Source organism: Typopeltis vanoorti, chromosome 7 (assembly GCF_054136105.1).
Source record: "Typopeltis vanoorti isolate ZY-2024b chromosome 7, IOZ_Tvanoo_1.0, whole genome shotgun sequence".
Classification (NCBI taxonomy): domain Eukaryota; kingdom Metazoa; phylum Arthropoda; class Arachnida; order Uropygi; family Thelyphonidae; genus Typopeltis; species Typopeltis vanoorti.
In genome coordinates, this window is record NC_143555.1 from 153,025,364 (window position 1) to 153,043,489 (window position 18,126).

The 18,126-nt window shown below is 34.3% G+C and overlaps 1 protein-coding gene across 1 annotated transcript in view; it reads right to left on the reverse strand.

Annotated features, from left to right (window-relative positions):
* LOC150105222 (gamma-glutamyl hydrolase-like) overlaps nucleotides 1–18,126 on the reverse strand; it is a 185,721-nt gene that overhangs the window by 11,795 nt on the left and 155,800 nt on the right. Inside the window, exons 6-7 of the mRNA XM_090395541.1 lie at nucleotides 15,040–15,146; nucleotides 8,595–8,685 (exon numbers count right to left, since the gene is read on the reverse strand). Of these exons, the coding sequence (XP_090251667.1) occupies nucleotides 8,595–8,685; nucleotides 15,040–15,146 (198 nt within the window). The remainder of the gene's footprint in view (nucleotides 1–8,594; nucleotides 8,686–15,039; nucleotides 15,147–18,126) is intronic.

The window sequence follows — 18,126 nt, forward strand, 5'->3', positions numbered from 1 at the left end:
TGAATTTAAAGCACAGTTGGATGAGCATTGTGTGCAATAGTGTGTACCTCCTGCAATGAGTCACTCCACAGAAATCAGATATTAAAAACAAGGATATCAGGAAAGAACTTGACATTGTTAGCATCCAGGAATATGTTAGCAGAGCTAATCTCAAGTGGTATGGTCACTTAAACAGAATAGGAAATGAGAGATTAGCAAAACGAGTGTTCTCTGCCAGGTTAGCAGGAAAAAGACGTAGAGGAAGACCAAGATATAGGTGGATTGATACGGTAAAAAAGTGCCTTAGAAGATGGAAATATAAGATCTGACAATGTTGGTGCCTTGACAGGTAAACAGATTGATTTGGAGGAAAATTGTAGATAGGAAGTTAGTAATGATGTAAATTTTTCATGTAGTACTATCATATCCTGTACACCCATTGAGGGTAAATGCCAGGAATTTGTTAACTTCTGTTAACAAATTCCTGGGTGTGTCTGTTCACTTCTTTCCAAGCAGTGCACGTGGATGTATATATATGTAAATGTAAATGTGTATGCATATATATATATATATATACACATACACACACATACTGAAGAAACAACATTTATTATATTTAAATTTTCAGTAATTAAAAAAATTAACAAGACGAATGATATTTAGCAGACAGTTTCGACTGTGTGGCTTGAACTATTTTAATTTAAACATTTAAATTTAAATAGTTCAAACTACGTGGTTGGAAACATGATTGTGCCATCAAGCAGACATAACTTGATGGCATGTCTGCTTGAGAAGTCCTGCAATCATGCAAAAAAGATCACTGAATAGTGCCTTTAAAGTGCAATAAGTCACTCATATCATTTCTTTGTCACTCTGTGAACTAATATCAAAACATCTTTGGGCTTCCCAGAATCATCATGGACTCGTTTTCTACTCCTTTGGACTGAATGAATCTTCATTAACCTTTGAAGATGAAGGTCTTGCTCATCTTTCATATTTATCTATCCATCTATTCCCCATGAAATAGCTATAGTATTTCCATTTTCTCATTATTGGTATAAACTCACAAGCAATTTCTTTTGCACCCAAAATAAAAGGGTAAATTGGATATAGTAGAGAAAAAATAAAGTCAAAACAAACAGGAAAGAAAAGGAATTTACAACTTGTTGCTGTAACTTTAACAGGCACCACTTTTCCAGCATAATTAGTGCTTTTGTCCATGTGATTTTGCATTTTTAATTAAGTTCCTCTGGTCAAGGATTACTATGAATAGCACCTTTTCTCCTAAACACATTCTTCCTCCAATTCTGAGGTCATTTTAAATAAGAAAGACTCTCATAAGTATCACTAGTTTTACATATGAGAGTGCTTCCTGTTTTGGCAGACCTGTTCATTAACAGGAATGAACAGGTCTGCCAGAGATGATGTTAGAATGTTTTTCTGTGAAAAGGAGGTAAGTCCTAGACATGGCCCATTTCTGTCGTTAGCAGATTTTAATCTTCCATCTATTCCCCATAAAAGCCCATTAAAATGTTGCTTTTATGTAGCAAATGATGAGTTTACATCACCTGAATAAGAGATCTCAGTATAGCCATTTCTGAAAAAAAATGCACATTTACCTTTCTGCAGTTAGCAATTCATGTATAAAACATCATTTATACAGTAATCCCTCAATTAATGCGCCCCTGATTAGTTCGTCATTTTTTTCGATACCCAAATTTGATTAGTGCGCCTATATACATCTTAAAAATAAATGTTACGGATTTTTAAAATTTTCTATCTATACATTTTTATGGCTAACTATTTTAAAAAATCACTCACCAAAATGAAATAATTTAGTTACTGATTTAAAACATTTTACAAAGTTATTTTTAATGGCATACTACACTATTTCTATGTACACTATGTTCCAAATTTTTACCTCAAAATTTATGTCGTCTGCTATAGTATGCCCACAGATTCGAGACCCTTCGACACTTCTGCACATGTCACAAAAAAGAGAATCCATTCCGATAATAGGGTAATCAATCTGTCTACTGGGATGAGTTGTTTATTATTACACATCGGAAAATTAACTTCTCTTTTATGATCATTGTAGTTTTTAAAGTGGTAATTATTTTGCTTGTATAACAGTTGGGAAATGTTATCTATAAAGCACGTGATTTTGCGTGTTGGCGACCAATTCATACTTTTCTTTCTCCCCTTCAGTGATAAAGTCCAAGAGTTAATTAAATCTCATTTTGAAGAATTGAGTGATTCTGACCTGCTAAATTTAGATGTACAGAGGGAAGATTCCGAAAAATATGAAGAAAATTTAACCACTGACTAGTCAGCCAAAAGAGATTTCATAGAAACAATTTGAAAATATTTTTCGTACAATCGAAGTTTTTAAGCAGCAATGCTTAGAGGCTGACACTGATGAAGAGAGAAGCAGTAAAATTTGCAGAAGAGGCAATAGGGCCATACCGTTGGTTGTATGAAAAAAAGAAACAAAATGCCTGCCAAACTATGTTAGCTCAATTCTTTGTTAAGAGGTAGAATAATAAAATTTATATTCTGAATATGTTTTATTGTCTTTCAGCTTCATGGTTTTCCTTTAACTAGGCCCTGAGACATACCTTAATTCTTTTATAAAAAAAAAATGATTAAAAAAGAAATTTGAGGAACGAATTATACTTTTTCCCATAGGTTATTATATTCGATTAGTGTGTTTTCGATTAATGCACCTGTTTTAAAGTATGCATTAGGCACACTAATCGAGGGATTGCTGTATATAAAAATTAGAACACTGGTCTGAGAAATTGGATTTATAAATTTTTGAGGATAGTTTGCATTCAAGGTTGGTATGTTTATATATTTTTTGTTTGTATTAGGTGCCGTATCAAATTCCTGTTGCTTATGGTTTAAGGATTAAGTCAAGGCTGAATGAGAAAAACATTTTCTTTAGGTTGGGGGAGGGGGCAACACAAATGATTTGGTTGGATAGAGGTAGAATGGGGACATAAAAATTATTGAGGAGAGTGAAAGACAACAGTGTGGTATGAAAAAGGTATTCAGCGTTTTGCCCAGATGTGAAAATGATAAGTTGTGATGGAGTGCAATAAATTTAGTTTAATCCTTTATCCAAGTGTAAGCAAACAAAGTTTGCACCTGAAAATATCTTCAGGACTGAGGTAAGGTGGTGCAGCTCTGAGCAAAGGTGGACCAAGCTCTCATCACTCCTTGTCTCAGTATCTCCCATAATGCAAAGCACATCTCCTTGCAGACATGTATACTGCTATGCATTAAGGGAAGGGCCACTACTCAGACCGATTTCGACCTTTATTGAGGTCTCGTCAGTGGGAGGCAGACCCAAACGTGGAGATACTAAGGCAGAAGCAATAGGAGAGGTCATATTTACCTATACAAGTTGTCAACAGGTGTACTACCTTATTATTGAATTACTCTGGATTTAGAGAAAGATGTTGGAAGTTTATTTTGCACTTGGTTAGACTATAATAAATTTAGTTTAATCCTTTATCCAAGTGTGAGCAAAAAAAGTTTGTGCCTGAAAATATCTTCAGGACTGAGGTAAGGTAGTGCAACACCAGGCAGCTCCAAGCAAAGGTGGATCAGGCTCTCATCTCGCCTTGTGTCAGTATCTCCCATAATGCAAAGCACATCTCCTTGTGGACATGTAGACTGCTATGCATTAAGGGAAGGGCTAGCAGTATACATGTCTGCAAGGAGATGTGCTTTGCATTATGGGAGATACTGAGACAAGGAGTGATGAGAGCTTGGTCCACCTTTGCTTGGAGTTGCCTGGTATTGCACTACCTTACCTCAGTCCTGAAGATATTTTCAGGTGCAAACTTTGTTTGCTTACACTTGGATAAAGGATTAAACTAAATTTATTATAGTCTAACCAAGTGCAAAATAAACTTCCAACATGTGATGGAGTGCAAAAATCACAACAATTTGTGTGAAGAGAAAGGTGTACAATTTGTTGATGTGTGTATGGGATGAATTTGAGGGATAGACAATATTGCATAAAAGTAATGGGTCGACCCATTACTGTGAGTGAATAATAAGAGATTATTAGCATTGCATCAGGCCTCCATGAAGTCAAGACTCATTGCAAGAGGTTCACACTCTCATGCATAAAGATGATTGTATGTGCCTTAAACCCATTCACAGTTTCTGCACTCGCCACACACTTTCAGGCAAGACGTCCTCACAAACCACTCACCATGCAAAGAACCTTTGATTCACTCCTCTTGTTCTACCCTTGTCTTCCTCTACTGTATGAAAAATCTCCTTCACATTAATCTAGTAACAAACTCCCTCACCAACTTATATATCTCAATCATATCTCCTCTCCTTCTATTCAGTTCTGCAACTTGCATTCCCTCAATCTCTCCTCATATCTAACATTCTATAGACCTAATTAATAAACCAGACCATAGAGCTGATTTAGTAAGCCTTCTCTAATACATCCCTGCTCCCTCTGAAAGCAAGGAAACCACATCTACTTATAGTAGTCCATATATGGCCTGACCAAAGCCTTATACAAGGAAACCATACTCTTTTTGCTTCTGTATATTCAGCTTTAGTTCATAATGTCTGGATTTCTTTTTAAATATAGAGCTTTCTGCAGATTAGGAGAAAGGTTAGGATGCATTTTTATCTTACTATTAATGATATAAATTTTGTTGAAGATTGCTTTCTTCATTTTCATCAGTTTCTAGTATAGCCTAGGTTTCAGTAATAATGTCTCTTTACATTGTACTTTTTTTTTTTCTGGTTCAGAAAAAAGTACCATGCAAAAAAAAAAAAATGAAAAGAAAAGAAGAGTGTTTAGGCCTTTGTTTCATACAGCAATTTCATCTGAATCGAGAATAAATACAGTTTGAAAATTTAATTATCGAGTTTTCAAACTTGGATTGCATTGTAGACTTAAGAGAGGACATGGATATGACATTCCATTTTTTAATATGACTTGCTTTAATCATTTAAGTGTTATTAATTTGGGACTGAATATGATCTAAGAAAGATGTCCAGGCATTCTGATTTAACCTATTTTGGTGAATATATGCATATATCTTTTTTTTTTATACAAACTCTGTCTGCTGACAGATTTGGATCCATATACTATCAGGTACCTGGCCTGTAGTACCACCATTTTTACTGATGTACCTTCCCAATGGAGGAGGAGATTCTACATTTCTAAATATGTTTGGTAGATGGCATATGCTTTTGCCCATACTGCATGGAGAAGAGAGACAGAACAGAAATCAGAATCCCCTACTCTGGATGTCACACATAGCATTCACCACTTCAAGTTTCCAATAACAGGAGCGAATTCTCCATGCTTGCTGTGCAAGCTCATTAATTGAGAAAGAAGTAATATTTATTTGTTAATAAATGCATGCATTTATAAGCATTCCATTTAGGCTTTTATTTTTGTAGACAGAAGAAGGCTTGCATGGCAATAATTGAGCTTTGCGTTGTGTATCAAAGGCTGATGCTTGCTCGGTTGTAAGAGCTTCCAGGTCCTCGCAGCAGCACTGTGATTTCATGCATGCACATAGCCATTTCACGTCGTCTCACTCTGTTGCTTACAGGCCATATGCAGTCAACGTAGCTCTAGCCAGTGAGCTTCAGCCAGCCTTTACAAGTGTGCGTGTTGCTTGGGAAAATTAAGTTACAACCAACTTTTTATGACGATGTTATTGACCAGTTCATAAAGAAGAACCGTAGGGTAGAATTTGTATTTAAGTAGCTAAATTGAAAAAGATAGAATATCATTTGTAAAATAAATGTTGTATTTGTATGATTAAATGTACATAAATTTCTAAATATATAGTTTTAAATGGTCAGTAATTCATTATTCTGCTAATCAGACTTCAATCACACCTCTCGCTCCCAGAATGATAACAAGCAAGCATGAATTTCAAGACCAACATTCGCCCCTGTCCAATAAGCATGTTGGTGATACTTCACCAGACAGTCATGACATTTTCCACCTTGTTGGCATTTCCTCAAATTATAAAGGTATCCTTTTATAGCATGAACGTTTGCTGGGTTTACCAGGATCCATTCCTGTGAAAACAGGCCACACCATGGAAAGGCAGTATAAGGCTGTATATTGTGCATCCTCCCCCACCCCAACATTAGTGGTTAATTAACTCTCTGAACCTTTTCAAATGAAATGGCAGTCCAGTTGGAAGAAAGAGAGAAGGAGAAATTTCAAAATTGAGTGAAAAGTTTGCCCTTTTTTTAGGTATAACTCCCACAAAAGGTTATAAACCTATAGTACAGTGTTTCCCCAAGTGCGAAGCACGTTTTTTTTTAAAATTCTGATTGCTTTTTTTTTTACTTTTATATTTTTGTTGCGGTATTATTAATATTAATACTAATTTCTATATTAGTATCGATATTAATTTCTAATATTAATAATTCTGTAATAATAATTATAGAATTAATAAATTAATTCTATAATTAATTTTTCAATAGCTAAAACTGTAAAGGAAGTTTTAAACAAAATGCACTTCTTGGCATGTATTGATGGACCCACCTTTACCACGAGTTGCCTCAGTCCTGAAGATGCTTCAGGCACAAACTTTGCTCAACTTGGATAAAGGATTAAACTAAATTTATTATAGTCTAACTAAGTGGAAAAAAAACTTCCAACATCTTTCTCTAAATCCAAAGTAATTTAATAATAAGGTGAGACATCTTTTGGCAACTTGTATAGGTAAATATGACTTCTCCATTGCTTCCACCTTAGTATCACCACCTCTGGATCTGGCTCCCACTGAGACCTCAATAAAGTTGAAACCGATCTGGGTAGTGGCTCTTCCTTTAATCCATAGTATTATATATGTCTGCAAGGAGATGTGCTTTGCATTATGGAAGATACTAAGACTAGGAGTGATGAGAGCTTGGTCCACCTTTACCACGAGTTGCCTCAGTCCTGAAGATACTTCAGGTGCAAACTTTGTTTGCTTACACTTGGATAAAGGATTAAACTAAATTTATTATGTTGTAATAAATTTAAACGGTATTGATATAAACACATGGATAAGATGGATAAGAAAATAACTATTTATTAACTTAAAAGCTAATATTTCGCTGGTATTATATCCAGCATCTTCAGAGCACACAACACAAAGTTTGTTACAAATGCAAGACAACCACAATCCGGTGTAACAGTGGGGCTAGTATAAGTAATAGCAGCGTGCAACACAAGACTAAAGTCCTAATAGGGTGCCATCTAGGTTTGTGGTTGTCTTGCATTTGTAATAAACTTTGTGTTGTATGCTCTGAAGATGCTGGATATAATACCAGCGAAATATTAGCTTTTAAGTTAATAAACAGTTATTTTCTTATCCATCTGTGTTCATATCAATACCATTTAAATCTATTACAACATGTCTGACGAACACATAAGCCTATCCACACGTTTAAATTTATTATAGTCCAACCAAGTGGCCAACATAGTCAATGAGACTTCTTATTCCTTGCATCTTCTCTCCATGTGAATTTATGCACATTTTATGTTGTACACATGTTTATGTCCACTCTATAACCAATAGAAATAGTTGACATTTCTACTGGTTGGAGTACACTAACAGAGTTTAACATTTAGGAAACAATGAAGAAATGGTGAAATATGACTACTATAATTTTAGCATGGAAATAGAAACTTATAACAAATAGAGATGATTATGAAAACGTTGCATCTTGTAACAGTATTCTTTTATAATATCTTATAAAAGTTATCTGAAATTTAGAAATATTGACTTTACTGACATTATTTTTAATAATCAATAGCAATTGTGTTGTTGTTACTACCATTATGGTATTGCTTGAATTTACATTCTCAACAATTAAAACAAGGTCAGCCAAACTGCTACATTTAAACTGTAACCAACCTTTCCCTTCTTCAGTATTTGGCTCTCTTTTGTACGTAGGTTTATTCTTTTTTTTAATTTTTATTATTTATTATTATTATTATTATTTAGGCCTCCATGGAGTCGAAAGACTCATCGTGGGAGGTCCTTTCTAAGAAACACAAGTCTATCAAGACTCATCGAGGGAGGTCCCTCCTAGGAAACACAAAGTCTATCATACCACTCCTTAAATGCATTGACTGTTCTCGCTCTCACCACTCCATCAGGCAATGCATTCCATGGTTCAACCACCCTCCATGCAAAGAAACCACTCCTCGCCCTCTTTCTCACAGTTTCCTTTCGTAACTTCCAGGGATGGCCCCTTGTCATGACTCCTTCTCCTTCCAACTTTTCAACCAAGCGAAAGAACTCCCATTGTCTACCCTGTAACCACCTCTCAACAGTTTAAAAGTCTCATTCATAACACCCCTCCTTCTTCTATCCACCAAACTCTGCAGCATACTCCCTCAGCCAATCCTCATAACTAATATTGTACAGTCCTAACACCACCTTTGTACCACAGTTAAATTTATCCCTTTCAAATCCTGGGGACCAGATCTGAGAACACTGAATGCACATATAAATTTACACTTACAACGATATTTAGGCACCACCATTTATTTCAGATTTTTTGAAAAGATTTAGTTTATGCACATTTTTGACATATTGTTTATTACTCACCTTCAATTGTAGATATAAAAGTTAGGCCATTTTTATCTTTATTTAGAGAGAGAACATGGAAAAACTTATCAAGTCCAGATTTTGAGTAATTCTAGGGAAAGCAAAAAAAAATATATATATATATATATATATATATGTGCACACACACAAACACTTTGAAACTTTGTATGCAAAATAAAAGTTATTACATAGCTAAATGTTTAATTAAGATATATTTAACAAAAGCTGTACATAATGTCTGTTAAAATCCAGTTTTGCAGATAAACTATCTGGAGAAAGAAAGAAAGTGGTTTTTTATTGAATGTTGGGGAGAAATAAACATGCTTCAGGCACTTAATTTCAGCTTTAATGTACATTTAAATTATGCATTTCACAATAATTCTATAAAAGATTTTCTTTCTAAATAGGTATATTTTAACAGGGATATTCGGTTGTTTACTGTTGATACAAAGCTGAGAGTTATAATGAGTGATGCTGAGTCCCTTTTAAGAAAAAAAATTAAATGTATTATTAGCTTGGACATTTAGCTGAGTGGGGTTGCAATTTTAATGCTAATAAATACAAGGTGTTATGCATCTGTACTCTAGTTTGTAGATGAAACAGTGTTCATCTACTAATCACAGAACAATTTCTAATAAGTTTTTTCACTTGGTCAGAGAATAAAATATACTTGACAAGAAATTATATATTTTTTAATCTATTACCAATGTCTGAGCAAACAAAAATTCATGCATGAGGCTGTTGACTTCATGCCTTTTTATGAAGTCAAAACACACACACACATATGAATATCTGAAAAAGGGCTTGTATTGCTAGTATACAAGCTTGTAATTGCTAGTATAGCAGTGATGATACTAGGAACTGAAATTATTAGAGACACCAGATTCATTTTTTGTGACTTACTGTTTCATGAGTGTTTGGCTTGGCATTATCTTCTTTTTCAACCTTTTGGTTCTGTCCACTCCTGGACGAAGGTCTCCCTCATGATTTTCCAGACCACTCGGTTTTCTGCCTCTCCCATCCATCTCACTCCGGCAGTTTGTTCAAGTTCATCCCTCCACCTTCTTCTCAGTCTTCCTCTTTGTCTTGCTCCATCGATTGTCCTCCACTCTCTTGTTTTTCTAGTCCATCTCCCGTCACGGCATCTGGCAATATGGCCAGCCCATCTTCATTTTGGCATTATAACAAACAATATATAATGTAGATAATAGCTTTTTTCTCTCTCATAACTACACAAACAAATATGAGGGTGAAAAAACTTTACTTTTATTATTGTCTGACCTCCATGGAGTCAAAGGACTTTTCGTGGGAGGTCTGTACTCTCTCATGCAAAAAGATCATCAAAAGACCATGCCTTAAACCCATTATCGGTTTCTGCACTCATCACACTTTCAGGCAATGTATTCCACTCACCGATCACTCTCCATGCAAAAAACCTTCTCACTCTCCTGCTCACACCCTCCTTATACAGTTTTTAGGCAATGGCCTCTAGTTCTACCCTTGCCTCTTTCTACTCTATGAAAAACCTCCTCCACATTAATCTGGTAAGAACCCTTTGCCAACTTATGTTCAATCATATCTTCTTCTTCTATTTGCAAGGCTCTTTAAGTTGCATTCCTGTAATGTGTCCTCATCAGTGGTGCACTGAGGATTTTATCTTGGGGGGGGGCCAAGTTGAATAGATGATTTGAGAATAGACACCATGCATATTGCATACGACCTATGACTGAGCATCTGCAGTGATCGCTAATACATGAAACCCGTGATCTCCTCTGCCGAGCTTGGGCAAACGAAGTAGTGCTCGGTCCGCCCGAGCACTACTTCGTTCACCGTGCGTTCACAGTGGACATGATTCCCGAGAGCTATAGAGTATTCCCAAATTATGTGACCGCTAATTCATAAGTAGTATAGAAATAGAAGACATGACACAACATAAATAAAAAAATTAATTTTAATTAGGAAAAGATTTTTGAAAAATTTTCTAATGTTTTTTCCTTTTTCTTCCCCCCCCCCTCGGGTGCGCCACATTGGCATCTCATTGGCACATAACAAATTTCAAAATCTTACACTTTGGAACACTGAAGTAACAGTTCACACTCACTTTGCACTCATATAATCTATTCATTCAAGTCCTCCTGTAAAGCCACAACATCTGCTTGATTAGTCATCATTCTCCTTTTGCATTATCTGTAAGCAGTTGTATATCTCTAGTTTAACCCATTCCAATATCATTAATATACAAGTTAAACAACATTTTCTTATATAGAGAAACCTGTGGAGTATTCATAACTATAAATTCACATGCATGCCACAGTAATTAACTTATTAATAATATGTAAATATTTCATCTTAAGTATCATAAGACATCATCAGTACAGTTATTAAACAACAATAGGAATTTACATTCAAACATATTAGTGTGCACGCTTACATTCGAATCCTCTATGAATACAATAGCATTTAAGGATTAAAAACTATTGGGCTGTAATTCAATTAAAATATAACTTATAAATTTATTTTATACAGTTGAGGATAACAGTTTCCCAGACTTTTGGGATAGTGAGACAGTCGTTACGGTTAAGATTGGGTCTGTGATCGTCTAATTATGAAGGTCCATCTAACTAAAATGAACCACAACTACCATCATCATGCCGGCAAAGGTTGGTCGATTGGTAGAGCCTCTGCTACTAATGGCTCAGTTAAGTAAGTTTGAGCGCAGTTAGTAGTTGGAAGGGAACACTCTCCCTCGATGAGTCTTTGGACTCCCTGGAGGTGTAAAATAATAATAATAATAATGTACACCAACACATATACCACCCATCACCACCACCACCACTAGTATTTTCACAGACAATCACAAACATCCATGCCCATGGCGGAATTCGAACCCACAGCCTTTTGGCTGGAGAGTGGATAGGCTGACCAACCAGGCCAGTGTGTTATTTAATTTAATTGGTTATTGGTAATTTGATTTGGTAATTTAGTTACCAACATGTTGTGTGGCAATCTACCCGAGGCCTTTTGCAAAATCTAAATATACCACTGTTTATGCATCTCCCTTCTTACTATCCCAAAAGTCTGGGAAATTGTTATCTTCAACTGTATAAAATAAATTTATCAGTTATATTTTAATTTAATTACAGCCCAATAGTTTTTAATCTTAAGTGCTATTATATATATATATAGAGGGATTCAATTAAGCATGCACACTAATGTGTTTTCGAATGTAATTCCTATTGTTGTTTAATAACTGTACTGATGATGTCTTATGATACTTAAGATGAAATATTTACATATTATTAAAAAGTTAATTAATGTGGCATGCATGGGAATTTATAATTAAGTTAAACAAACATGGGTTCCAGAACACTTCTGTGAGTGACCTTCATTTATATTGAACCCCCCCATACAGATATTGCATCCCCAGTGACTGACTGGCTGTCAAATACTCACCTGACATCTGGTCACCTATCCAACTGATTAACATAGTATCCGATCCCATCTGTTCCAATTTAATTACCAACATGTGTGGCAATCTATCTAAGGCTTTTGCAAAATCTAAATATACCTGTTTATGCATCTCCCTTCTCCTGATACATTCGTCACCCTGTTATAGTACATAAATAAATTGATAAAACGTGACTTCCATTTAACAAATCCATGCTGACAATCAGAGAGAATACTGCTATTATTATTATTCCTGATACCTCCAAGGAGGCCGAAGACTCATCACGGGAGGACACTTACAACTGTCTCAACCACTACATCGAACCTCTACTACAAATCATCTCCATCAACGCCATCTACCACCCACCTCCACCACCACTAGTATTTTTTGTCTGTAAATTGCGTGTGTTCTGAAGGGCCGATTTGTCTGTATGCGGGATGAAAAACCTGAGTTTCCGGGAGAAAAAACCCTGCTACCTCCTTATGAGATCGGCTAACTCACCTTCGATTGAAATCGTCCAGATAAAGATTCCTCCCGTCGCGACGAGAATCGAACTTAAGCCTATTCCAATCGAAGGGCGCAATGTACCATCGTTCTTCCAATTGCGCTATCATCGATTCATTTCTGTATCTTAGCTTTCACTAAACCTCTCAGGCACTTTAACTGCAACCCCAGATATACAGGTTGGCCTATTATTTGTAGCTTCAGTCTTAACAGCAACAAAGTTCCAAAGGAGTGAAAGGAAGGTAAAAGTGTTCCACTCTACAAACATGGTGAGTGGAACACTTTTACCTTCCTTTCACTCCTTTGGAACTTTGCTGCTGTTGCGACGCTTGTTAAACAGGTATGCCAAGGCTGATTCTAACTTCCTGTAACATTCCCTTAAGAGATGAGGTGATAAGCCATCAAGTTCTATTGCCTTAATGATATCAAATTACTTAACTCCTCATATACCTCTTACTTACTTAGTGAACCAAAATAGCTATAACACTATACTAGCAGTACATAATGGCATTTCAACTGATTTTAACTTATAGATCTGAAAGTTGGATTTAAAAAAAAAATCAAAGACTCAAAGACTAGAGACTACTTATAGAAACATTGGAGGAGTGAATAGATGACATCAGCAGTAGGATCATATTAAAAATGAAGATGAGAAAGGATCTTACATTTTTAATATTCAAGAATATGTAACTGATGCATCTAAGGTGCTATAATCACTTAAACTGAATGGAAAAAGAAGGAGGAAGATTAGCAAAAACAGGTGTTTGATATTCCAGCAGGGAAAAAAAAAAAAAAAAACGGTGGAGACCAAGCAGTTATAGTTAGTGTAATGCAAAATACCTGACAATGTTCAAGACTTGATAAATAACAGATTTATTTAAAGAAAGCTCTTGATATAAAGCTAGAAATATGTAAACTTAATTATGTAGTACTCTCACAATATCCTACACACTTGTCGGTAGATACCAGGAAATTATGATGATGACAATTAAAGGGTATTATTAAGGTTAATATTAAAGATATTATTAAGGTTATGGTATACAACATTATAATCATATTTTATTGTGTCAAGTATTGTTGATGGTAGATATTTCAGTATTTCACTTATTCTCTTCACTTCAATGCAGCACATCAGCTAGTATATGTGGTCTTTTTTTTTTGTTAATGTCAATCTCATCCACAAAAGGCTGTTGGCTGTTAGTCTATGGTACATTAGCATTAGCACCATGGATGGCTAAGAGTTAGATAATATGGAAGCTCTGCTCTCTAGAGACCAACATGTAACTTTTATTTTTCAGTTACTTCAGGTTTTTGTATAAGCAAGTATAAGTAAATGGATATGATTATTGATATTTTTTATTTTCAATTAATTTATATAACATACAATATACAAATATATTGCTGCCAGGCCCGGCTGGTGGCGTGTGCGAAATGTTTTAGGTGCCTAAAAGATGTCAAAAAATATGAGAAGAGTTTAAACGAACAACAAATAGTACAGAATGGTACATATAATTATAAATGTATGTTGTCTTCCGTTCAGGACCCTTCAGATCTTCCCAGAAACGAACAAATAAATTCTAAAATTGTATCCAGGCCTGGCTGGTGGCGTGTGCAATATACACAAGTGCCGCAGAAGAAAAGGCGCCTAAAAGATGTCAAAAAATATGAGAAGAGTTTAAACGAACAACGAATGGTACATATAATTATGAATGTATGTTGTCTTCCGTTCAGGACCCTTCAGATCTTCCCGGAAACGAACAAATAAAATCTAAAATTGTATCCTGGACCTGATTATATCACTGTAATTTTTTATTAAAATTTACAAAAATATACCTTGACTTTGCCCATTTCAGTTGCTAAGGGAGAGAACATTTTCTAAATTACAATTAATAAAGAACTACTGCGATCAAGCATGAGTCAAGAAAAACTAAATGGTTTGGCACTAATTTCAATAGAAATTAATATTGCTGTCTATCAACATTGATGTATTGCGACAGGATTTTGCTAAATTGAAAGCCAGACGAGTCCCTTTTAGCAAAATTAATGTAAAGAATATTTGAATAAATCTCTTAACTTTATATTACTATTTTATATTATTTTGAAAATTATATAACTTGAAAAAATTTGTATAAGCAGGACTAATCCATAGGTAACATTATACTGTAAAGTGGTTTTAATTTGTTTTTCATTTCCTGTTCATTTTATTCACACTTTATTCAAAAATAACTTTTTTGGAAAGGAGGTGCTGAACATTAATCGCACACAAAAGAAAAATACCATGCGCTGGTCCTGATTGCTGCATACATGAAAATGAGTTACGAGGACAAACTGCATTGGTTGTGTCTTGAAATCGATGGAGTCAGTGTTGTATCAATGAATTTTCACTTTTTAAAATACATCATATGAATTTCACCGGTACGTTACTACCATGCATGAGCTAAGGATCAGATAATCTAGAAAGCCTGCTATAGAAACCATAAACGGTACACTTACTGTTGGAGTCAAACAGAAACCGTGATAGTTAGCAGTCACATTTTTTGCTTGTAAGGCAGATTTCACATCCCAAGGAAGATTTCCAAACAACCGGCTGTTATTATAACCTTAACAAAAGAAAGAAATATGTACATTAGGGTTTATACAAAAACCAACTTTTGAAAAAACCGGTTTTCAAATTCCAATATTTCAAAAAAAAAAAAAAAAAAAAAAAAAAAACCAGAAAAAAAAAAAGGTTAAACCAGTTTTCAAATTGTTACAAAAAAAAAATATATATCATCATCATCATACGTATCAAAGATTTAGGCCTAGCATGGCCTATTCCGGCCTTAGAAGTCATCGTTGAATCGTTTAAGAGGACGTCCTGGTTTTCTTTTTCCTAATGGCTTGTACTTTAAGGCTTGTTTTGGTAATCTTTCTGTTTTCATTCTTTGAACATGTTCCATCCATTTATGTTTATATTTTTTAATTTTTTCTATTACTGGTTCTTCGTTTAATTCTTTCATAATATCTTCGTTTCTTTTGTGATCAAATAGGGTATACTTTGCACTTTTTCTCATAAACTTCATTTCTGCTGTTGTTAGTCTTTGTTTGTCTTTTTGTTTTATTGTCCAGATTTCGCTTCCATACATTAAGACCGGTAAGGCTAATGTATTGTATACTTTTAGCCTGGTTTGTTTTTGAACTAGGTTTGGTTTATATATAAAGTTAATTACACCTGTTATTTTTAAATATTTTGCAATTTTAAGTTTATATCTTTTTCATTTTCATATGTGATCATACATCCTAGATAGTTAAATGAATTCACCTGTTCTAAGATCTTGTTATCTATTACTATTTTAGTTCTTGCTGGATCTTGTCCTTTAAAGGCCATAGTGTTTGATTTTTCCATTGATATTATCATACCATAATCTTTGGATATCTCATTTAGATTTAAAATAGCTTTCTGTAAGTTATCTTCAGAATTTGTAATTATTATTTGGTCGTCTGCAAAGAGGAGAGTGTTTAAGTTAACTGTAGGTGAAAGTTCAATTCCTTGATGTAAATTTTTACTCCATTTTATTATTATTTCATTTAAGTAGATATTAAAAAGAGTTGCTGAGAGGGGACATCCCTGTCGGACCCATTGGTTTATCTCTCTTGTATATGATAGCTCGTGATTTAATCTTATTTTTATTTGATTATTTTCATATATACTTGTGATAGCTTTTAGGATATTATTTGGTATTTGTCTTTCTTTTAATATGTTAAATAATATGTTTCTTTTAACTTTATCAAATCAAAGTCAATAAATGCAATATGTGTTTCTAAATTATATTCTCTTCTTTTCTCTATTATTAATTTTAGGCAAAAGGCTGGGTCTATACATGATCGTCCTTTTCTACATCCATTCTGTACCTCTAGAATAAAGTTTTCGGAATATTTCATTAGTTTGTTATTTAAGATTCTGCTATATATTTTGTAACATGAATTTAGTATACTGATACCTCTATAGTTTTTAGGGTCATCTCTATTACCTTTCTTAAAGATAGGAATCACAATTGCTTTTTTTTTTCCATTCTATTGGGGGGATACCAGTTGAGTAAATTTTATTTAAAAATAATAAGAGTCTTTCTTTGAATCTTGTTCCTGCATATTTATATAGTTCTGAACCTATATATATATATATCGCAGTTATTCGATATTGGCGTTCACGTGAGTCTGCACGCATGCTTGCAATAAACAATGGCACGTCTGTTAGAACAACTTGAAAAAATACAACGTTTTTTATGTATCAATTATGTGTGGCGATATTTTACCTGTATTTTCAAGTTTTTAGATACTTCAATGTTTATTACTATTCTCTTCCTTTAAGAATACCTGATGAAGGCTATTATAAGCCGAAACTAGTTGTATTAATCTTATTAAATCTTTATAAGTAATCTCGGTTTTTAAGTCATTAAATCTATTTTTAAAAATGTATCACAACAACCGAGTTGAAGCATATAATTACATCTATAGCCTAAATGATGAGGCATCTCTAATTAACATAAAAAGGAATTTTAAAAAAACATTGAAGAGAATAGGCCTGAAAATAAACAGGTTAGTATTTCTCAAACGCTGTAAGTTCCATTCCGTTTTTCCTAAATTCATCTCTTTTCACGAAAAAATAACAACGGAACGCGCTAAATGAATTTATCGTAAAGCTAAGATGAATCTCCTCAGCGAAAGAATTTCAGACACAAAACGTTGTTTAGCTTTTTTTTTCACCACTAAAAGATCTTTAGCTCAAAAACTTGAAGAAATGATGGATAATGATAACTTACATGATTTTATCATTAACAGTGAAGCACAAGCCACTCGAATACAAAATAATAATAAGTATACTCTTATCCGGAAATTTAATAATCTACAAAGGATACAAAACAGATCTAGTCATAGTGAAGCCCATATTAATCCTGAAAAAGTTGTAGTGAACAAATCTTCTCATATTTTAATGGATGCGGAAACGGATATTCTTAGCAAAGGTCTCAATTTCATTCCCTCACCAAAATTTATCCCTAAAGAATCTCTCCTTACAAAAAAAGAAAAGGTAAGTTCACTCATTCCTAATCATTTGGCGAAACTTCTTCGTATTGAATCGATTTTCATTATAAATAATGCTAAACCTCCAGCAGATAATATTTCTCTGGCTGAAAGACAAGCCCTAAAAAATCTAAAACAGAACAGTAACATTATTATTTTACCTGCTGATAAAGGCAATTCCACGGTCATCCTCAACTCCGAAGATTACCACAACAAAATGCTTCAATTACTTGGAGATAGTTCAACATATTCAATTCTTCAGGAAGATCCTACAAGAGAATTACAAAACCGTACAAACAACTTGTTAAAGACTGCGAGTGAACTTCCTCATAATGTTCACCTCTCTTTACGCTCTCTACATCCTCTTATCCCACGCATCTATGGAGTTCCCAAAATTCATAAAGAAAACATTCCTCTTCGCCCAATTGTGGAAGGAAATGATTCACCTACATACAAACTTTCAAAATATCTAGCAAAGTACCTCAAGTGTTTCTCCAATAAATCTTCATCTTTCATCAAAAA